General features: G+C 42.4%; 1 protein-coding gene across 1 annotated transcript in view; it reads right to left on the bottom strand.

Annotated features, from left to right (window-relative positions):
* The window catches only part of syndig1l (synapse differentiation inducing 1-like), a 90,581-nt gene that overhangs the window by 55,955 nt on the left and 10,200 nt on the right, over positions 1-24,426 (bottom strand). Inside the window, exon 2 of the mRNA XM_014206116.2 lies at positions 10,105-10,732. Within this exon, the coding sequence (XP_014061591.1) occupies positions 10,105-10,620 (516 nt within the window). The 5' untranslated portion in view covers positions 10,621-10,732. The remainder of the gene's footprint in view (positions 1-10,104; positions 10,733-24,426) is intronic.

Here is a 24,426-nt window from a genome sequence, read left to right as displayed (position 1 = left end):
GCCTCCACTCTTCTGGGAAGGCTTTCCACTAGATGTTGGAACATTGCTGTGGGGAGTTGCTTCCATTCAGTCACAAGAGCATTAGTGAGGTCGGGCACTGATGTTGGGCGATTAGGCCTGGCTCGTAGTCGGCGTTCCAATTCATCCCAAAGGTGTTCGATGGGTTTGAGTTCAGGGCTCTCTGCAGGCCAGTCAAGTTCTTCCACACCGATCTCAACAAACCATTTCTGTATGCACCTTGCTTTGTACATGGGGGCATTGTCATTCTGAAACAGGAAAGGGCCTTCCCCAAACTGTTGCCACAAAGTTGGAAGCACAGAATCATCTAGAATGTCATTGTATGCTGTAGCATTAATATTTCCCTTCACTGGAACTAAGGGGCCTAGCCCGAACCATGAAAAACAGCCCCAGACCATTATTCCTCCTCCACCAAACTTTACAGTTGGCACTATGCATTGGGGCATGTAGCCTTCTCTTGGCATCTGCCAAAACGAGATTCCTCTGTCGGACTGACAGATGGTGAAGCGTGATCCATCACTCCAGAGAACGCGTTTCCGCTGCTCCAGAGTCCAATGGCAGTGAGCTTTACACCACTCCAGCCGACGCTTGGCATTGCGCATGAGGATCTTAGGCTTGTGTGAGGCTGCTTGGCCATGGAAACCCATTTCATGAAGCTCCCGACAAACAATTATTGTACTGACGCTGCTTCCAGAGGCTGTTTGAAACTCGGTAGTGAGTGTTGCAACCGAGGACAGACAATTTTTACGCACTACGCGCTTCAGCACTCGGCAGTCCCATTCTGTGAGCATGTGTGGCCTACCACTTTGCGGCCGAGCCGTTGTTGCTCCTAGACGTCACTGAGCTCTTTAGTAAGGCCATTCTGCTGACAATGTTTGTCTATGGAGATTGTATGGCTGTGTGCTCGATTTTATACACCTGTCAGCAATGGGTGTGGCTGAAATAGCCCAATCCTCTAAATTGAAGAGGTGTCTACATACACTGTATACTGTTGCACTTCCCTTCCCTAGCCTTAACAGATCAACTGAAATGTTCCATACTGGAGGAAAAAGTAACTCTAAGATACATCTGTGAATTCTCTGAATGTTTCATAGGAGATCAAAGAGGGCCACAGCTTATGACTTACGCTTCAGGACACTACCACTAGCACTGTACATCTACAGATGTTAATTTGATCACCCTGTTGGAGGAGAACAGGAACAAAAAACAAAGGTAGTGTATTTTAGGGGTTAAAAGGCTTCTGAAGTTGGTAATTTCCATTTTGAAATGTAAAACTTGATTTTCACTTTGGAAAAATGTATCAAACCCTACATAAATATCCATTAATTATAATCAACATAATAATTCACATTTCCTGTTGCTGCAGGATTAATTTCCTGATGTAGCAAACTGGCTCAAATTAAGATCCTACATCTGTGCTGTACATATGGCCACAGGATCAGAACACAGCAGACATCCAGGTTCAAAGTAACATTCTGTGGTGTGTGGACCAGTGGCCATATTGGATGTACCATCTGGAAATTTAACATAATCTTACCGAATTCTAGAATCCTTTCTCAGTGTTCTACAGTACATGAACATTACTATGAGACACAAACCCCATTGGGTGGCCGGAGGAAAAACCATTCTGGAGAAGAATTCCATTCTTCTTTTCATTCTAATTCTGTACATGTGATGCCACCCAAACATTGGCAAATGCCTTATAGTATGTATTCCAGTCCGTCTCCGGCCATCACTAGTTCCTGCTTGGAATAACACATGGTACCCTATTCCCTACAGATGTAGTATCTTACTTTGAGCAGGAAATGTGAATTATGTTGAATATAATTCATGCAACTTTTTACAGGGGTTGATACATTTTTCATTAGGGCAAATCAAGTCTGAAATTTCAAAGTGGAAATTACAAACTTTTATGAAGGTCCTACATCTCTGTACCTAGTGCACTACTTTTGACCATGGCTCTGGATAGGGTGCCATTTGAGACACAGAGATGAAGCTAATAGTAAACTGTTTCATCATCATCTTTCCGGAGATGAAAGTAGATCCACTTTAGTGCCCTTCTTCCTCCTAAGATAGACACTCACCACGGTGAAAACCATGGCCATTGTGCTCTGATGAGGACCCTTCAACGGAGCAATTCAGTCTCACACTACTAACAGGATGTGTTTCGCTTTTCTCATCCTTTTGTGCTATTTGCTTGTAGTGTCTCTCTCTCTCTCTCTCTCTCTCTCTCGACTAACAGTGAAATGCTTACTTACGGGCCCTTCCCAACAATGCAGAGAATATATATATTTTTTGAATAATACAAAATTATAACAAGCAATAAATACACAATGAGTAACAATAACTTGGCTATATACAGTATATACTATATACAGGGTACCAGTACTGAGTCAATGTGGAGGTGTAGGAGGTAATTGAGGTCGATATGTACATATAGGTAGGGATAAAGTGACTAGGCAACAGGATAGATAATAAACAGCAGCAGTGTATGTGATAAGTCAAAAGAGTTAGAGCAAAAAGGGTCAATGCAGATAGTTAAATAGTTAACTAATATCTACCAGGACTAACTATTTAGCAGTCTTATGGTTTGGGGGCTAGAAGCTGTTCAGGAGTAGTAGAGAGAACAGTCTATGACTTGGGTGGCTGGAGTATTTGACAATTTTTATTGTCTTCCTCTGACACTGCCTGGTATAGATGTCCTGGGTGGCAGGGAGCTTGGCCCTCGGGATGAACTGGGCAATCAACACTAACCTCTGTAGCGCCTTGCGGTCGAATGCCAATAAGTTTCCATACCAGGCGGTGATGCAGACAGTTAAGATGCTTTCAATGGTGCGGCTGTACAACTTTTTGAGGATCCAAGGAGCCCATGACAAATATTTTATGCCTCCTGGGGGGAAAGAGGTGCTGTCGTGCTGTCTTCACACCTGAGTTGGTGTATGTGGACAATGATATTTCCTTAGTGATATGGACACCGAGGAACTTGAAGCTCTCGACCTGCTCCACTACAGTCCCATCGATGTGGATGGGGGTGTGCTCGGCCTTCCATTTCTTGTAGTCCACGATCAGTTCCTTTGTCTTGCTGACGTTGAAGAAGAGGTTTTTGTAATAGAGATCGCATCATCTGTGGATCTGTTGGGGCAGTATGCGAATTGGAGTGGGTCCAAGGTGTCTGGGATGATAATGTTGATGTGAGTCATGACCAGCCTTTCATGGCTACAGAATTTCTGGGCTACAGATGTTTGTGCTATGGGGCGATAGTCATTAAGACAGGTTACCTTGGTGATCTTAAGCACATGGACTATGGTGGTCAGCTTGAAACATGTAGGTATTACAGACTGGGCCAGGGAGAGGTTGAAAGTGTCAGTGAAGACACTTGCCAGCTGGTCAGCGTGTGCTCTGAGTATACGTCCTGGTAATCCATCTGGCCCTGCGGCCTTCTGAATGTTGACCTGTTTAAAGGTCTTACTCACATCGGCTATGGAGAGAGTGCTCACACAGATGTCCGGAACAGCTGGTGCTCTCATGCATGGTTCAGTGTTGCTTGCTTCGAAGCAAGCATAGAAGGTATATACAGATGAAGTCGGAAGTTTACATACACCTTAGTGAAATACATTTAAACTAAATTTTTCACAATTCATGACATTTAATGCTAGTAAAAATACCCTGTCTTAGATCAGATAGGATCTCCACTTTATTTTAAGAATGTGAAATGTCAGAATAATAGTATAGAGAATGATTTATTTCATATTTTATTTCTTTCATCACATTCCCAGTGGGTCAGAAGTTTACATACACTCAATTAGTATTTGGATGCATTGCCTTTGAATTGTTTAACTTGGGTCAAACGTTTTGGGTAGCCTTCCACAAGCTTCCCACAATAAGTTGGGTGAATTTTGGCCCATTCCTCCTGACAGAGCTGGTGTAACTGAGTCAGGTTTGTAGGCCTCCTTGCTCGCACACGCCTTTTCAGTTCTGCCCACACATTTTCTATAGGATTGAGGTCAGGGCTTGTGATGGCCACTCCAATACCTTGAATTTGTTGTCCTTAAGCCATTATGCCACAACTTTGGAAGTATGCTTGGGGTCATTGTCCATTTGGAAAACCCATTTGTGACCACGCTTTAACTTCCTGACTGATGTCTTAAGATGTTGCTTCAATATATCCACATAATTTTCCTCCTCATGATGCCATCTATTTTGTGAAGTGCACCAGTCCCTCCTGCAGTAAAGCACCCCCACAACACGATGCTGCCACCTCCGTGCTTCACGGTTGGGATGGTGTTCTTCGGCTTGCATGCCTCCCCCTTTTTCCTCCAAACATAGCAATTGTCATTATGGCCAAACAGTTCTATTTTTGTTTCATCAGACCAGAGGACATTCCTCCAAAAAGTACAATCTTTGTCCCCATGTGCCGTTGCAAACCGTAGTCTGGCTTTTTATGGCGGTTTTGGAGCAGTGGCTTCTCCCTTGCTGAGCGGCCTTTCAGGTTATGTCGATATAGGACTCGTTTTTATTGCTCCCAAGGATGAACCAGACTTGTGAAGGTCTACCATTTTTTTCTGAGGTCTTGGCTGATTTCTTTTGATTTTCCTATGATGTCAAGCCAAGAGGCACTGAGTTTGAAAGTAGGCCTTGAAATACATCCACAGGTACACCTCCAATTGACTCAAATTATGTCAATTAGCCTATCAGAAGATTCTAAAGCCATGACATCATTTTCTGGAATTTTCCAAGCTGTTTAAAGGCACAGTCAACTTAGTGCATGTAAACTTCTGACCCACTGGAATTGTGATACAGTGAATTATAAGTGAAATAATCTGTCTGTAAACAATTGTTGGAAAAATGATTTGTGTCATGCACAAAGTAGATGTCCTAATCGACTTGCCAAAAATATAGTTTGTTAACAAGGAATTTGTGGTTGAAAAACGAGTTTTAATGACTCCAACCTAAGTGTATGTAAACTTACATCTTCAACTGTAGGCTTGCGTCACTGGACAGCTCACGGCTGAGTTTCCCTTTATAATCCATGATAGTTTGCAAGCCCTTCCACATCCGACGAGCCAGAGTAGTAGTCATAGGAGCTTGTGTGGCCTACCACTTAGTGGCTGAGCCGTTGTTGCTCCTAGACGTTTACACTTCACAGTAACAGCACTTACAGGTGACCGGGGCAGTTCTAGCAGGGCATACATTTGACGAACTGACTTGTTTGGAGAAGGTGGCATCCTGTGACTGTGTCAAGTTGAAAAATAATAGGAATAATATTGATGATGTCACAAATGTATCACTTGCACAGTGCTTCACAAACATTTTAATGATTTATTACATTTGAATCACAAGCCCAGAAAACTGAGAAAAATAGTATTCTGTCTCTCAAAAAACTGCGAATTAGATCCTTAATTGACCCCAGTTTTATCCATCCCCCTAAAATCCCTCCTTCACCTAGGTGAAATAGAGTAGAGGATGTCAGGACAACAAGGTGTCTTGAGCAGGTCGTTGATCCACAAAAGGGCGGGTAGGAACCCGACAGCGCTGTCTAGACTGTATGCAGAGAGAGAGAATCCCGGCCTAAACTAAGAATATCAATGGTAAATCTATGGACTGAATCCGTGACAGACGGATTGACAAATTGTATTGAGACCCTTTGACTTTTCCCACATTTTCTTATGTTACAGCCTTATTCTAAAATGTATTATATAAAACAATTTCTTCAGCAATCTAAACACAATACCCCATAATGACAGGTTTTAGAAGAATTGTTTTTTTATACAAATTAGAAAACTCTTTTTTACATTTATTCAGACCCTTTGCTATTAGACTCGAAATTGAGCTCAGGTGCATCCTGTTTGCATTGATCATCCTTGAGATGATGTTTCTACAACTTGATTGGAGAAATTTGGTTCCACCAAGTTTGGAACTACCAAGACTCTTCCTAGAGTTCGCCGCCCGGCCAAACTGAGCCATCGGGTAAGAAGGACCTTGGTCAGGGTGGTGACCAAGAACCCGATGGTCTCTCTGACAGAGCTCTAGAGTTCCTCTGTGGAGATGGAAGAACCTTCCAGATGGACGACCATCTCTGTAGCACTCCGCCAATCAGGTCTTTATGGTAGAGTGGCCAGACGGAAGCCAGTAAAAGGCACATGACAGCCTGCTTGAAGTTTGCCAAAAGGCACCTAAAGACTCTCAGACCATGAAAAAACAAGATTTTCTGGCCTGATGAAACCAAGATTGAACTCTTTGGAGGCAGGGACTGGGAGACTAGTCAGGATCGAGGGAAAGATGAACGAAACAAAGTACAGAAAGATCCTTGATGAAAACCTGCTCCAGAGCGCTCAGGACCTCAGACTGGGTCGAAGGTTCACCTTCCAACAGGATAACGACCCTAAGCACACAGCCAAGACAACGTAGAAGTGGCTTCAGGAAAAGTCTCTGAATGTCCTTGAGTGGCCCAGCCAGAGCCCGGAGTTAAACCTGATCAAACATCTCTGGAGAGACCTGAAAATAGCTGTGCAGCAACGCTCCCCATCCAACCTGACAGATCTTGAGAGGATCTGCAGAGAAGAATGGGAGAAACTCCCCAAATACAGGTGAGCCAAGCTTGTACCGTCATACCCAAGAAGACTCGAGGCTGCAATCGCAGCCAAAGGTGTTTCAACATAGTACTGAGCAAAGGGTCTGAATAATTATGTAAATGTAATTTATTTTTATACATTTGCAAACATTTCTAAAACCAAAATGGGATCATATTTTGTTTTATTATTCAATGCCTGTTCTGTTACACAACCAATTACAATTATAATCTGAGAAAAACAATAGATTGAGCCAGCGTGAATCTTGAGCGACCTGGCTGTGCACACACACACACACACACACACACACACACACACACACACACACACACACACACACACACACACACACACACACACACACACACACACACACACAGAATATCAAGCAGATTTGAAAGGACCACAACCGAGACACATATTGGATAGATTTGGATAGTGTTTTGTTCAGAGTATAGATAGGGATGTCTATAGAAAATCTATGGTGACTGTTTCGACCGGATGTCTGATTCTGGCTGAACCTGAAAAGATTGTGAAAATACCCATAGAAAAACACTCAAAATAGCACAAAGCACTTTTTCCTGTGTTTGCAGACAGTGATACCAGGAACGATAACAACTGCTAGCATGCTATCTGTTCCTGTAGATTTCCAGTCATTGTGCTTACGCTAGTTAGCAATTGCGCTAACACGAGATAGCAACTTCCCTTCAAACTACATGCAGAGATAAAAAAAATTGTATCCATGAGTTCGTCTCACAAGTAGAAAGGAGGTCTTGATTGCCAAAATACTGCACTATCACTTTAAATGTCAACCGGGTAAAGAGTCGTGCTAGGACCTATCATGTATTTTTTAGGAGATGCAATGTTCCATGTGTGAGATACAGTACAGTGTGTATACACACACAGCATAGGTAGACAGCAGAGCGGTGAAAACCTCAGTCTAAATGTGGAGTATTGCTCTAATATCCATTGGTCAAGTGCCCGGTAGCTGTAATATCATTGGTCCACTACAAGGAAGAAGATGCTGGGAAGCATCTTATAAGACTCTCTATCTTTCTCTCTGACTGTCTATCTATCTCTCTCTCTGACTGTCTCTATCTATCTCTCTCTGACTGTCTATCTATCTCTCTCTCTGACTGTCTATCTATCTCTCTCTCTGACTGTCTCTATCTCTCTCTCTGACTGTCTCTCTCTCTCTCTCTAGCTCTCTCTCTGTCTATCTCTCTCTCTCTCTCTCTCTGTTTGCTCTCTCTGACTGTCTCTCTATATCTCGCTCTCTGACTGTGTATCTGGAGAGAGGCGCTAAAAGCAAAGCAGTCAGTCAGTGTGTGTGTGTGAGAGAGACAGTCAGTCAGTCAGTCATTGAGTGAGAGAGATACGGTCAGTCAGTGTGTGTGAGAGAGAGAGAGAGAGAGAGAGAGAGACAGTCAGTCAGTGTGTGAGAGAGAGACAGTCAGTCAGTCAGTGTGTGTGAGAGAGAGAGAGAGAGAGAGAGCGATACAGTCAGTCAGTGTGTGTGTGAGAGAGATAGAGAGATACAGTCAGTCAGTCAGTCAGTCAGTGTGTGTGTGTGTGTGTGTGTGTGTGTGTGTGTGTGTGTGTGTGTGTGTGTGTGTGTGTGTGTGTGTGTGTGTGTGTGTGTGTGTGTGTGTGTGTGTGCGAGCGACAGAGAGAGTCCCTCTTCTCTGGACTACTGCCCAACCCAGTGCTCTGCACTATGGCCCAACCCTAACCAATCTCACTGGTTCCCCTAGCCACCACAATATTTGCTAGAGCCACAGTGAGTACATCCAATAACACTGCAGGTGCAAGGGACAAACAAATGTCTCATAGACAGACCAAATATCTGTTAAAATAAAATATGCAGCAGAGTGTACAGTCGTGCACAGTCGTGGCCAAAAGTTTTGAGAATGACACAAATATTAATTTCCACAAAGTTTGCTGCTTCAGTGTCCTTAGATATTTTTGTCAGATGTTACACTGAAGTATAATTACAAGCATTTCATAAGTGCCAAAGGCTTTTATTGACAATTGCATGAAGTTGATGCAGAGTCAATATTTGCAGTGTTGACCCTTCTTTTTCAAGACCTCTGCAATCTGCCCTGGCATGCTGTCAATTAACTTCTGGGCCACATCCTGACTGATGGCAGCCCATTCTTGCATAATCAATGCTTGGAGTTTGTCAGAATTTGTGGGGTTTTGTTTGTCCACCTGCCTCTTGAGGATTGACCACAAGTTCTCAATGGGATTAAGGTCTGGGGAGTTTCCTGGCCATGGACCCAAAATATCAATGTTTTGTTCCCCGAGCCACTTAGTTATCACTTTTGCCTTATGGCAAGGTGCTCCATCATGCTGGAAAAGGCATTGTTCGTCACCAAACTGTTCCTGGATGGTTGGGAGAAGTTGCTCTCGGAGGATGTGTTGGTACCATTCTTTATTCATGGCTGTGTTCTTAGCTAAAATTGTGAGCAAAGCAATGATGACGGCACGTGTTTCCTTGCAGGTAACCATGTTTGACAGAGGAAGAACAATGATTCCAAGCACCACCCTCCTTTTGAAGCTTCCAGTCTGTTATTCAAAGTCAATCAGCATGACAAAGTGATCTCCAGCCTTGTCCTCGTCAACACTCACACCTGTGTTAATGAGAGAATCACTGACATGATGTCAGCTGGTCCTCTTGTGGCAGGGCTGAAATGCAGTGGAAATGTTTTTGGGGGATTAAGTTCATTTGCATGGCAAAGAGAAACTTTGCAATTAATTGCAATTCATCTCATCACTCTTCATAACATTCTGGAGTATATGCAAATTGCCATCATACAAACTGAGGCAGCAGACTTTGTGAAAATTTATATTTGTGTCATTCTCAAAACTTTTGGCCACGACTGTATGTCCTTACTTCCTCCTCTACATACTGTCTATCATGATCACAATAACTACAGTATAGCTCTGGTCTGCCCTCCTTCTCTGCTGTCTATCATGATCACATTAACTACAGTATAGCTCTGGTCTGACCTCCTTCTCTACTGTCTATCATGATCACATGAACTACAGTATAGCTCTGGTCTGACCTCCTCCTCTACTGTCTATCATGATCACATGAACTACAGTATAGCTCTGGTCTGACCTCCTCCTCTACTGTCTATCATGATCACATTAACTACAGTATAGCTCTGGTCTGACCTCCTTCTCTACTGTCTATCACGATCAACAATAACTACAGTATTGCTCTGGTCTGACCTCCTCCTCTACTGTCTATCATGATCACATTAACTACAGTATAGCTCTGGTCTGACCTCCTCCTCTACTGTCTATCATAATCACATTAACTACAGTATAGCTCTGGTCTGACCTCCTCCTCTACTGTCTATCATGATCACATTATCTACAATATAGCTCTGGTCTGACCCCCTCCTCTACTGTCTATCATAATCACATTAACTACAGTATACCTCTGGTCTGACCTCCTCCTCTACTGTCTATCATGATCACGTTAACTACAGTTTGGTTATGGTCTTACCTCATACTCTACGTACTCCTCCTCCTCCACCTCATAGGAGACAGTCTGTATCTTAACGTTGTCTCCGTCCTCTAGCAGCTTGGCCTGAGGGTCCTCTGTGCTTCCGGGGGTCTCCACTGCTACAGACGCCTCCCTCTCCTTCTCTTTCTTCTCTGTGAAGGTAGTCTCGCAGCACTCGCTCTTATAATCCTTGGCCTTGACGCCGCCTCCTCCCCCATCCTCCTTGTACAGGATGAAATTCGGCCTGTAGAAGGCCTCGACGGCCAGATGGAGGGAGGTGGCGTCCAGGAGTTGTTGAGCTTTCATTTTGCCGTTGCTGTTGTTTTGTCCCACGTGGGCCACGGCACCGTTGTTAGTGTTACCTCCTCCACCTCCTCCTCCGTTCCCGCCGGTTACGAAGTAGTTGATAATATTCTCCTGGTACTGGTTGTTAGGGAAGTCGCCCCCGTAACCGTTGACGACGTGCTTGCTGTTCTTGTCCAAGAGCGGGTTCTGGAGCTCGCTCAGGCTTTCCATGGCAACGAGGTGTCAGGAGGTCAGTGGGAGTGGCGTAACAGGACCTCACGGAATGAGAGAGGGATGGAGAGAGGGAGGTGACAGCTACTGATGTTGCTCAACGGGAAGAGAGCTGCAAAGAGGAGAGGATAAGAGAGAGAATGGGGAGGAGAGGAGAGTTAGTAAACTCACTTTGATCAGGGTTTTTTTTCGTCTCAGTGAAACTAGTATAAACACAACACATACTGGGCTAGCAAGAGACAACACTGCATTTTAACACAGAATTTTCACAAGAATATATAAAAAATGTTAGACATCTATCCAACATCCACCACGAGTTCTCCCAACACGTTGAACTCCATTTTCATTACAGGTTACCTGCTCTCCTCTCCCACAGCTACAAACCTCACAACACCTGGCAAGTGTCCCGCTATTTACACACTTCAATCTGCCTCCCTTAAAAACAAACATGAACAAACCTACAGAAGTGTGCAGAAGCACACACACACACACACATGCATGCACACACGCACACACACATACAATCCCACAAAGCCCAACTTTTGGAACCTGTATCATAATAACAGAGGCATCGTAATTAAACACGAGAGCAAGATGTATGTGTGTGTGAGTATATGTGTATATATGTGTGTGTGTGTGTGTTTCCAGTGCCCAAAAGTATTCATCCCCTTTGGCGTTTTTCCTATTTTGTTGCATTACAACCTCTAATTTAAATAGATTTTTATTTGGATTTCATGTAATGGACATGCACACATAGTCCAATTTTGTGAAGTGAAATACAAAATTTACATGTTTCAAAAAATTCGAAAAAATTAAAAACAGAAAAGCGGTGCATGCATATGTGTTCACCCCCTTTGCTATGAAGCCCCTAAACAAGATCCGGTTCAACCAATTACCTTCAGAAATCACATAATTAGTTAAATAAAGTCCACCTGTGTGCAATCTAAGTGTCACATGATTTGTCACATGATCTCAGTATATATACACCTGTTCTGAAAGGCCCCAGAGTCTGCAACACCACTAAGCAAGGGGCACCACTAAGCAAGCGGCATCATGAAGACCAAGGAGCTCTCCAAACAGGTCAGGGACAAAGTTGTGGAGAAGTACAGATCAGGGTTGGGTTGTAAAAAAATATCAGAAACTTTGAACATCCCACGTAGCACCATTAAATCCATTATAAAATAAATGGAACGTGCCAAGAGAGGGCTGCCCACCAAAACTCACGGACCAGTCAAGGATGGCATTCATCAGAGAGGCAACAAAGAGATCAAAGATAACCCTGAAGGAGCTGCAAAGCTCTACACAGAGATTGAAGTTTCTGTCCGTAGGACCACCGTACACGCCACAGAGCTGGGCTTCACGGAAGAGTGGCCAGAAAAAAGCCATTGCTTAAAGTAGAAAACTAACAAACACGTAAGCTTTTTGGCCATCAAGGAAAACGCTATGTCTGGCGCAAACCCAACACCTTCCATCACCACGAGAACACCATCCCTACAGTGAAGCATGGTGGTGTTACGGCTTGGTAATTGTGGAGGAGGAATGAGGCGCAGGAAGCAGCGAACACAGGTTTAGTGGTGTTTTTAATATACACTCACACAAAAAAACAAATGTTCCCACACACAGGGGAGAAAATACATACGGCGTCCAACAACGTCGACACGAACACAAGCCGTCTCACAAGAAACAATCATTAATCCCGCACGAACAGGAGCGGGCCAGCTAAACTAAATAGCCCCTCTAATGGCTAATTGACCACAGGTGTCACAAAATAAAAAAAGGGAAAAGCAAAAGGGAATCGGTGGCAGCTAATAGGCCGGTGACGACGACCGCCGAGCGCCACCCGAGCAGGAGGGGGCGCCACCGTCGGTGGGAATCGTGACAGTACCCCCCCTCCTGACGCGCGGCTCCCGCAGCACGCCGACACCGGCCTCGAGGTCGACCCGGAGGGCGAGGCGCAGGGCGATCCGGACGGAGGTGGGAATCGTGACAGGTGGTGACAGCATCATGCTGTGGGGATGTTTCCCAGGGACTGGGAAACTGGTCAGAATTGAAGGAATGATGGATGGCGCTAAATACAGGGAAATTCTTGAGGGAAACCTGTTTCAGTCTTCCAGAGATTTGAGACTGGGATGGAGGTTCACCTTCCAGCAGGACAATGACCCTAAGCATACTGCTAAAGCAACACTCGAGTGGTTTAAGGGGAAACATTTACATGTCTTGGAATGGCCTAGTCAAAGCCCAGACCTCAATCCAATTGAGAATCTGTGGTATGACTTAAAGATTGCTGTACACCGGAACCCATCCAACTTGAAGGAGCTGGATCAGTTTTGCATTGAAGAATGGGCAAAAATACCAGTGGCTAGATGTGCCAAGCTTATAGAGACATACCCCAAGAGACTTGCAGCTGTAATTGCTGCAAAAGGTGGCTCTACAAAGTATTGACTTGGGGGGGTGAATCATTCTGCACGCTCAAGTTTTCTCGGTTTTCTTTTGTGTTTCACTTTGGGGGCGTGAATAGTTATTTCTTGTTTGTTTCACAATAAAAAAATATTTTGTATCTTCAAAGTGGTAGGCATGTTGTGTAAATCAAATGATACAAACCCCCCAAAAATCTATTTTAATTCCAGGTTGTAAGGCAACAAAAGAGCAAAAATGCCAAGGGGGTGAATACTTTCGCAAGCCACTGTATATGTGTGTATGTATGTGTGTGTGTGTGTGTGTGTGTGTGTGTGTATGTATGTATGTATGTATGTATGTATGTATGTATGTATGTATGTGTATATGTATGTATGTATGTATGTATGTATGTATGTATGTATGTATGTATGTATGTATGTGTGTGTGTGTGTGTGTGTGTGTGTGTGTGTGTGTGTGTGTGTGTGTGTGTGTGTGTGTGTGTGTGTGTGTGTGTGTGTGTGTGTATACATGTATTTATATATGTGTGAGTGAGTGAGTGAGTGAGTGAGTGAGTGAGTGAGTGAGTGAGTGAGTGAGTGAGTGAGTGAGTGTGTGCACCTCCCTCCCCACAGATGTCGATGCTCTCATCCTTAAGGCTTGTTTGGATGAATGGATGGTGAATGGATGAATGGTGAATGAATGGATTAATGGATGATGAATGGATGATGAATGGATGGATGGATGGATGAACTAATGGATGATGAATGGATGGTGAATGAATGGATTAATGGATGATGAATGGATAGATGAATGGATGATGAATGGATGGATGGATGAATGAATGGATGGTGAATGAATGGATAAATGGATGGATGGTGAATGGATGAATTAATGGATGGTGAATGGATGATGAATGGATGGATGATGAATGGATGGTGAATGGATGAATGGTGAATGGATGGATTAATGGATGATGAATGGACGGTGAATGGATGGATGGATTAATGGATGATGAATGGATGGATGGTGAATGGATGGATGGTGAATGGATGGTGAATGGATGAATGGATGGATGGTGAATGGATGGATTAATGGATGATGAATGGATGGATTAATGGACGGTGAATGGACAGTGAATGGATTGATGAATAGATGGATGCTATCACTCACTTGACGTACCAGTACACCCCTGGACAGCACGCTAGTCTATCGCAGGGCCATACCCCCAATCTATCTCCTTAAAGGTGCCCACTAGAGGGCAACGCCGCCCCTATATCTATAGATAATTCCTGCCCTAGAGCAGAAATGCTTGTTTAAGTTCCACCTCTGAAGAATGACTGTTATGATATGTGGGAACTTGGGGAAGGTTAGTGTTAGGACATAGTCAAACACACTGTCCATGAAACACTTCCACACTCCATCCAAACTCCATCCCCCAGGGGGCAGCAGGTGCTAGGTCTAGGTGCTGAGCCTGGTGGATAAGCACATTATGGTGCTTCCAATTAGGGTGATCGTCTGTTGTTGTTGCGGCTTGCGAGTCGTGAGGCTGCTGATTGGTTTGGTGGCCACGAGACCTTTTATTTGTTTTTGTATCTTTAGTTAAGGCATGCCTGTTCGTTGTTTTCCTTTTTGTATCTATTTGTTTCCGTCACCATCTGAACATATTAATCCTCTTGGTTTCCCAAAAGAGACAAGACAGAGCTGTCCCTGGATCTAAGGTAAGTTTTCTGTCTCCCTGCACACTTTCATTCAGGTTACAGACCAGTTAACTAGGCCTAAGACCGCTAGACTTAGCGAGTGCAACAATGTTAGCAGGCTAGTTAAATTGGTTTCTTAACGATGATGCAGGCTACTTAAACATATTCACGAATTGGGGGTGGGAAAGAACGTCATGGTGCTTTCCACGTGGCGGGGAGGAACATCAATAAAATAGGGGAACTGACAGCTGTCAGCGTAGCTAGCTAACATGGTAACTAAAGGTCGACCGATTATGATTTTTTTTTCAACACCGGTACCGATAACGATTATTGGGGGACCAAAAAAAGCCGATACAGATTAATCGGCCGATTTTTTTTTAAATATATTTGTAATAATGACAATTACAACAATACTGAATAAACAATAAACACTTTTATTTTAACTTAATATAATACATCAATAAAATCAATTTAGTCTCAAATAAATAATGAAACATGTTCAATTTGGTTTAAATAATGCAAAAACTAAGTGTTGGAGAAGAAAGTAAAAGTGATATGTGCCATGTAAAAAAGCTAACGTTTAAGTTCCTTGCTCAGAACATGAGAACATATGAAAGCTGGTGGTTCCTTTTAACATGAGTCTTCAATATTCCCAGGTAAGAAGTTTTAGGTTGTAGTTATTATAGGACTATTTCTCTCTATACCATTTGTATTTCATATACCTTTGACTATTGGATGTTCGAATAGGTACTTTAGTATTGCCAGCCTAACCTTGGGAGTTGATAGGCTTGAAGTCATAAACAGTGCAATGCTTTTACGCATTGTGAAGAGCTGCTTGCAAATGCAGTAAAGTGCTGTTTGAATGAATGCTTACGAGCCTGCTGCTGCCTACCACCGCTCAGTCAGACTGCTCTATCAAATCATAGACTTAATTATAATATAATAACACACAGAAATACGAGCCTTAGGTCATTAATATGGTCAAATCCGGAAACTATCATCTCGAAAACAAAATGTTTATTCTTTTAGTGAAATACGGAACCGTTCCGTATCTTATCTAACGGGTGGCATCCATAAGTCTAAATTACATTGCACAACCTTCAATGTTATGTCATAATTACGTAAAATTCTGGCAAATTAGTTCGCAACGTGGCAGGCAGCCCAAACTGTTGCATATACCCTGACTCTGCGTGCAATGAACGCAAGAGAAGTGACACAATTTCCGTAGTTTAATATTGCCTGCTAAAATGCATTTCTTTTAACTAAATATGCAGGTTTAAAAATATATACTTCTGTGTATTGATTTTAAGAAAGGCATTGATGTTTATGGAAAGGTACATTCGTGCAACAATTGTGCTTTTTTTGCAAATGAGTTTTTGTTAAATCATCCCCCGTTTGGCAAAGTTGGCTGTCTTTGTTAGGAAGAAAGAGTCTTCAGACAGTTCGCAACGAGCCAGGCGGCCCAAACTGCTGCATATACCCTGAGTCTGTTGCACAGAACGCAAGATAAGTGACACAATTTCCCTAGTTAAAAGAAATTCATGTTAGGAGGCAATATTAACTAAATATGCAGGTTTAAAAATATATAGTTGTGTATTGATTTTAAGAAAGGCGTTGATGTTTATGGTTAGGTCACAGTGGTGCAACGACAGTGCTTTTTTCGCGAATGCGCTTGTTAAATCACCCGTTTGAAAAGTAGCCTGTGATTCAATGATAAATTAACAGGCACCGCATCGATTATACGCAATGCAGGACAAGCTAGATAAACTAGTAATATCATCAACCATGTGTAGTTAACTAGTGATTATGTTAAGATGGATAGTTTTTTATAAGATACGTTTAATGCTAGCTAGCACCTTACCTTGGCTCCTTGCTGCACTCGCATAACAGGTGGTCAGCCTGCCACGCAGTCTCCTCGTGGAGCGCAATGTAATCGGCCATGATCGGTGTCCAAAAATGCAGATTACCGATTGTTGTGAAACTTGAAACCGATTAATCGGTCGACCTCTAATGCTAACCTTAGCTAGCTTTCATGCTAACCTTATCTAGCTAGCTAATGTTATCTGTTGTTGCTGGGTTTTCTTTAACTACACCATATTCATAAGATTAGCCAGTTGGCTCTGTGGCTAGTTCTGGTTCTGGAGCTGGATTTGTCATAAGCATTTAGTGAAATCTTCGCCTCAGACGAAAACCAGTAAACTTTGACTTCGCCATCTATTGTTATATCCAAAGTTTTGGCATCTTCCATAAAATACATGCGTTTTTCTACATCGTAATGGACACAGGGCAACCTTTGGTAGGTAGGCTGCTGGCAGGCTTTGGCTGCGGGAGAGCAAAGCCAAGTCAACCCGTGCTCATGGTTCTTACAAGGGAAGTGAAATGATAGGCTTCAATGACTTTAACAAAAACCTGAGAGCATCAGTCATGAAACACCAATACAAATGTAACAAGAGCACAACAAAATACACTGAACAATAAAATAAACACAACACGTAACAATTTCAAAGATTGAAAGAAATAAATGAACTAGGCACTAATCTATGGATTTCACATGACTGGGAATAAAGATATGCATCTCTTGGTCACAGATACATAAAAAAAAGTAAGGGCGTGGATCAGAAAACTAGTAACTATCTGGTGTGATCACCTTGACATATCTCCTTCGCATAGAGTTGATCAGGCTGTTGATTGTAACCTGTGGAATGTTATCCCACTCCTCTCCTAATGGTGGTGCAAAGTTGCTGGATATTGGCGGGATATGGAATACGCTGTCGTACACGTAGATCCAGAGCATCCCAAACATGCTCAATGGGTGACATGTCTGGTAAGTATACAGGCCATGGAAGAACTGGGACATTTTAAGCTTCAAGGAATTGTGTACAGATCTTTACGACATGGCGCCGTGCATTATCATGCTGAAACAAGAGGTGATGGTGGCGGATGAATGGACCACATGATCTTGTCACGGCATCTCTGTGCATTCAAATTGCCATCGATAAAATGCAATTCTGTTCATTGTCCGTAGCTTATGCCTACCCATACCATAACCCCACCGCCACCGTGGGGCACTCTGTTTGCAACGTTGACATCAGCAAACCGCTCGCCAACACAACACCATCTGCCCGGTACAGTTGAAACTGGGATTCATCCATGAAGAGCACACTTCTCCAGCGTACCAGTTGCCATTGAAGGTGAGCATTTGCCCACTGAAGTCGGTTACGACCCCGAACTGCAATCAGGTCAAGACCCTGGTGAGGACAATGAGCATGCAGATGAGCTTCCCTGAGACGCTTCCTGACAGTTTGTGCAGAAATTCTTCAGTTTTGCAAACCCACAGTTTCATCATCTGTCCGGGTGGCTGGTCTCAGACGTACCCACAGGTGAAGAAGCCAAATGTGGAAGTCCTGGGCTGGCGTAATTACACGTGGCCTGTGGTTGTGAGGCTGTTTGGACGTACTGCCAAATTCTCTAAAATAACTTTGGAGGTGGCTTATGGTAGAGATATAAACATTACATTCTCTGGCTACAACTCTGGTGGACATTCCTGCAGTCAGCATATCAATTGCACACTCCCTCAAAACTTGATACATCTGTGACATTGTGTTGTGTGACAAAACTGTACATTTTAGAGTGGCCTTTTATTGTCCACAGCACAAGGTAGACCTGTGTAATGATCATGGTGTTTAATCAGCTTCTTGATATGCCAGACCTGTCAGGTGGATGGATTATCTTGGCAAAGGAGAAATGCTCACTAACAGGTATGTAAACACATACAGTACCAGTCAAAGGTTTGTACACACCTACTCATTGCTTTTGTGGAGCGATAGGTAACGATGCTTCGTGGGAACCAGTTGTTGATGTGTCCTGAGGGTCCATGGTTCGAGCCCAGGTTGGGGCGAGGAGAGGGATAGAAGCCATACTGATACATTGGTAATCCTGTCGAACGCAACCTTTTTTTTATAATGTATTGTGTAGTGGAGCTGCTCTCCACTTTCTGGAAGTTTTGAAATCAGTGGAATTAGAGTATGATAGCTAAAAAGATGGAGAAAACACCTGTCTCCGGATTACATCTTCAAACTAAGGGCAACCGTGGCCTCAGATTGCAGCCCAAATAAATGCTAAGTAACAGATACATTAATTGTTCAGTAGAGACCGCGTGAATCAGGCCTTCATGGTCGAATTGCTGCAAAGAAACCACTACTAAAGGATACCAATAAGAAGAAGAGACTCGCTTGGGCCAAGAAACATGAGCAATGGACATTCGATTGGTGTAAATCTGTCCTTTCGTCTGATGAGTCCAAATTTGAGATTTTTGGTTCCAACCACCGTGACGCAGAGTAGGTGAACGGATGATCACCGCATGTGTGGTTCCCACCATGAAGCATGGAGGAGGAGGTGTGATGGTGTGGGGGTGCTTTACTGGTGACACTGTCTGTGATTTATTTAGAATTCAAGGAATACTTAACCAGCATGGCCACCACAGCATTCTGCAGCGCTACACCATCCCATCCGGGATTATCATTTGTTTTTCAACAGGACAATGACCCAACACACCTCCAGGCTGTGTAAGGGCTATTTGACCAAGAAGGAGATTGGTGGAGTGCTGCATCAGATTACCTGGCCTCCACAATCAACCGACCTCAACCGAATTGAGATGGTTTGGGATGAGTTGGACCGCAGAGTGAAGGAAAAGCAGCCAACAAGTGATCAGCATATGTGGGAACTCTTTAAAGACTGTTGGAAAAGCATTCTATGTGAAGCTGATTTAGAGAATGCCAAGATTGTGCAAAGCTGTCATCAAGTCAAACGGTGGCTACTTTGAAGGATGTGTTTAACACTTTTTTGGTTACTACATGATTCCATATGTGTTATTTCATAGTTTTTATGTCTTCACTATTATTCTACAATGTAGAAAACTGCAAAAATAAATTTAAAACCTTTGAATGAGTAGTTGTGTGTCCAAACTTTTTCGGTACTGTATTTTTGTTCAGTATAGATAAACCGGTTCCTTGAGTTTTATATCACGTGAGCCTGTTCATTACAGGATAGACACTAGTGGTTTAGCTGCACCAATCAAAGCAGTGAAGCAAGACTTTAGTGGTCAAAACCATTAATCTTTGGGTGACGGTGGGAGCAGGGTTGCAAAATGTAATCATATCACGCAAATATACCATTTATAAAATGGTCAGATGCTACATTTTTTATACAGACTAGCACAAAAATAAGTGAACATTTACAAATGACCCAATGGATAGTTCATTTTCTGGTAAAAATTGGAGGTGCAAAAACATACACCTTGTATTTTAATTTGCTCCATGGCTCAGTGTAAACTACAGCGAAAAGCTATTAGGTTCAGCTCAGTCATGGCTTGTGAAGAGGGAACACTTTGTAGGTGTTTCTGATGATTAAACAATGCCATGCTTGTGTGTGGTAACATTCAAATAACACCCAACCCTGAAAAGAAACATAGACAAAAATATTAGCACGTCATATCGTAAGGGAAACACATGGCATTGACACAGAAAAAGTCAGTAGTCCCCACTTCAGATTTCCCACATATATCCTACTTTTGACTAAAATTATGACTTGCTGACTTCAATCACTGTGCAACATCATAGGTAAGCTCTGGTATTTATTTTCTTGTGGTACTTCAATGCTGAGTGCCACGCAGATACGCAGTGGGTCACAGTATTACAGTCTTTTGATATGACAGGGGCACAAACTTCCAACATTCCAATCTCAGTGCGGGCACTCTAACCACAAGGCCACTGAGTCGGTCCTATGCCTAGTTATATAAAGGTTATTTAAAAAAAATGTCATTATGTATCCCATAACTACCATGTTATACATGTATCCCATAACTACCAAGTTATACATGTATTCCATAACTACCATGTTATACATGTATCCCATAACTACCATGTTATACATGTATCCCATAACTACCAAGTTATACATGTATCCCATAACTACCATGTTATACATGTATCCCATAACTACCAAGTTATACATGTATCCCATAACTACCATGTTATACATGTAGCCCATAACTACCATGTTATACATGTAGCCCATAACTACCATGTTATACATGTATCCCATAACTACCAAGTTATACATGTATCCCATAACTACCATGTTATACATGTATCCCATAACTACCATGTTATACATGTATCCCATAACTACCATGTTATACATGTATCACATAACTACCATGTTATACATGTAGCCCATAACTACCATGTTATACATGTAGCCCATAACTACCATGTTATACATGTATTCCATAACTACCATGTCATACATGTATCCCATAAACTACCATGTTATACATGTATCCCATAACTACCATGTTATACATGTAGCCCATAACTACCATGTTATACATGTATCCCATAACTACCATGTTATACATGTATCCCATAACTACCATGTTATACATGTATCCCATAACTACCATGCTATACATGTACCCCATAACTACCATGTTATACATGTAGCCCATAACTACCATGTTATACATGTATCCCATAACTACCATGTTATACATGTATCCCATAACTACCATGTTATACATGTAGCCCATAACTACCATGTTATACATGTATCCCATAACTACCATGTTATACATGTAGCCCATAACTACCATGCTATACATGTACCCCATAACTACCATGTTATACATGTATCCCATAACTACCATGTTATACATGTATCCCATAACTACCATGCTATACATGTACCCCATAACTACCATGTTATACATGTAGCCCATAACTACCATGTTATACATGTATCCCATAACTACCATGTTATACATGTATCCCATAACTACCATGTTATACATGTATCCCATAACTACCATGTTATACATGTATCCCATAACTACCATGTTATACATGTATCCCATAACTACCATGCTATACATGTACCCCATAACTACCATGTTATACATGTATCCCATAACTACCATGTTATACATGTATCCCATAACTACCATGTTATACATGTATCCCATAACTACCATGTTATACATGTATCCCATAACTACCATGTTATACATGTAGCCCATAACTACCATGTTATACATGTAGCCCATAACTACCATGTTATACATGTAGCCCATAACTACCATGTTATACATGTATCCCATAACTACCATGTTATACATGTATCCCATAACTACCATGTTATACATGTATCCCATAACTACCATGTTATACATGTATCCCATAACTACCATGTTATACATGTATCCCATAACTACCATGTTATACATGTAGCCCATAACTACCATGTTATACATGTATCCCATAACTACCATGTTATACATGTAGCCCATAACTACCATGTTATACATGTAGCCCATAACTACCATGTTATACATGTAGCCCATAACTACCATGTTATACATGTACCCCATAACTACCATGTTATACATGTAGCCCATAACTACCATGTTATACATGTAGCCCATAACTACCATGTTATACATGTAGCCCATAACTACCATGTCATACATGTATCCCATAAACTACCATGTATCTGTCATAGACATTCAGTACTAGATGAATAAGTAAAGGAATCTGGGGCAGGTCTGGCCTGCTTGGCTGGCTGCCTATGGAACTGAAGCAGCCAGTCACCGTGGGATGACCACCTAAAGAGAAGATTGATTATGTATCCAGTGACCTTCTAAACCCTGGCGTTTTATCCATGCCTCATTCACCACAGCCTGGGAACACTATCAGGGGACCACACAGCTCACTATCCCTCATTTTTACGTCAGTCTCTAGGTTTTCAGTCTGAAGTGGTTCACCTATTAATCCCCCTCCCCCCGTCTCTCTCTCTCTCTCTCTCTCACTCTCTCTTTCTTTTCTTTCACTCTCTCTCTCTCTCGTTCTCTCTCTCTTCCTTTCTGTCTACCTTTCTGGGTTTTCAGTCCATCTCTCTTCTTCTCTCTCTCTCTCTCTCTTTCTTCACTACCTCTCCTTTACTCCTTCCCCTGCCTCTCCCTCTTTCTTTCACTTGTCTCTCATTCTCTCTCTCCTTCCACCCACTCACTCTTCATCCTCTTGCCCCCACTGGCTTCCACATAGTCCCCCCCCCCCATGAATAAACCAGCAGGTCTTTGGTCCCAGGAAGCACTGGGGCATGGTTGAACACAGCACACTCCTCAGGGGTTCATGCTGGATTAGCTTTGTGTTGCCATGCTGGCCGTCATAATGACACTGTTGTTTCAACTCATTCCTTCCTGCTTGGCGCTACGCTACGTGCTTCCACACTCACGTCATGGAGGGCATGAATTGGCCACAGACAATGCACCTTCATACCGGATACAATTGGTTGGATAAGCTTTGTCTCACCCTGCTGGTGTTGTTACTCCCCATTCCTTCCTGTCTGACACTACCTTCAACAAAAGGCGCTATCTAGAACCTAAAGGAGTTCTTCGGGCTGTCCTCATAGGTGAAGCCTTTGAAGAACCCTTTTTTGTTCAAGGGTAGAACCCTTTTGGTTCCATGTAGAACCCTTTCCACATATGGAAACAAAAAGGGTTCAACCTGGAACCAAAAAGGGTTTTCCAATGGGAGGTCTTCAGAGTACCAGTTCGACCCAACCAAGAGACAGAAGCTGGTCAGAATTAGTTAAAGCTCTTCCTCCTCATCATCGTGGTTCCCCTTTCAGACAGTGATGATGCTGAATGCTATTCTGCACATATTGAACATCAATTAATGATAATGACTAACTCACTCTTCCATTCGAATCTGTTCCTAAATAGACAGCCAACAGGCCGGCACATCACCAAGCTTGTGGTCTTGTCTGGAAGCTGCTGGTAGACTAATCTACGTCCCAATTGGCACCCTATTCCTTATGTAGTGCGCCGCACCCATAGGGCTCTGGTCAAAGGAATGCACTATATAAGGAATAGGGTGCCATTTGGGACTCAGAACAAACCTTAATTTTCACACAGTGTCTGAAAACCCATTCATACTCAGTTCAGTGGCTGTTACTGTAAAACCCATTCATACTCAGTGCTGTCTGTTACTGTAAAACCCATTCATACTCAGTGCAGTTTCTATTACTGTAAAACCCATTCATACTCATAGATGTGTATTACTGTAAAACTCATTCACACTCAGAGCTATGTATATTACTGTAAAACCCATTCACACTCAGTGATTTGTCTATTATTGTAAAAGCCATTCATACCCAGTTCAGAATCTATCACTGTAAAACCCATTCATACTCAGTGGTGTCTATGACTGTAAAACCTATTCATACTCAGTGCTATGTCTATTAACGTAAAAACATTCATTCTCAGTGATATGTATATTACTGTAAAACCCATTAATACTCAGTGATATGTATATTACAGTAAAACCCATTCATACACAGTGGTATGTATATTACCGTAAAACCCATTCATACTCAGTGATATGTATATTTCAGTAAAACCCATTCATACTCAGTGATATGTATATTACTGTAAAACCCATTCATACTCAGTGATATATATATTACTGTAAAACCCATTCATACTCAGTGATGTCTACTACTGTAAAACCCATTCATACTCAGTGATGTCTACTACTGTAAAACCAATTCTTACTCAGTGATGTCTATTACTGTAAAACCCATTCTTACTCAGTGATATGTCTATTTCTGTAAAACCCATTCATACACAGTGCTGTCTGTTATTGTAAAACCCATT

This window comes from Salmo salar, chromosome ssa06 (genome assembly GCF_905237065.1).
Source record: "Salmo salar chromosome ssa06, Ssal_v3.1, whole genome shotgun sequence".
Taxonomy (NCBI): domain Eukaryota; kingdom Metazoa; phylum Chordata; class Actinopteri; order Salmoniformes; family Salmonidae; genus Salmo; species Salmo salar.
Note: the sequence above shows the minus strand (reverse complement) of the source record. Positions and strands in the feature narration are given on the sequence as shown.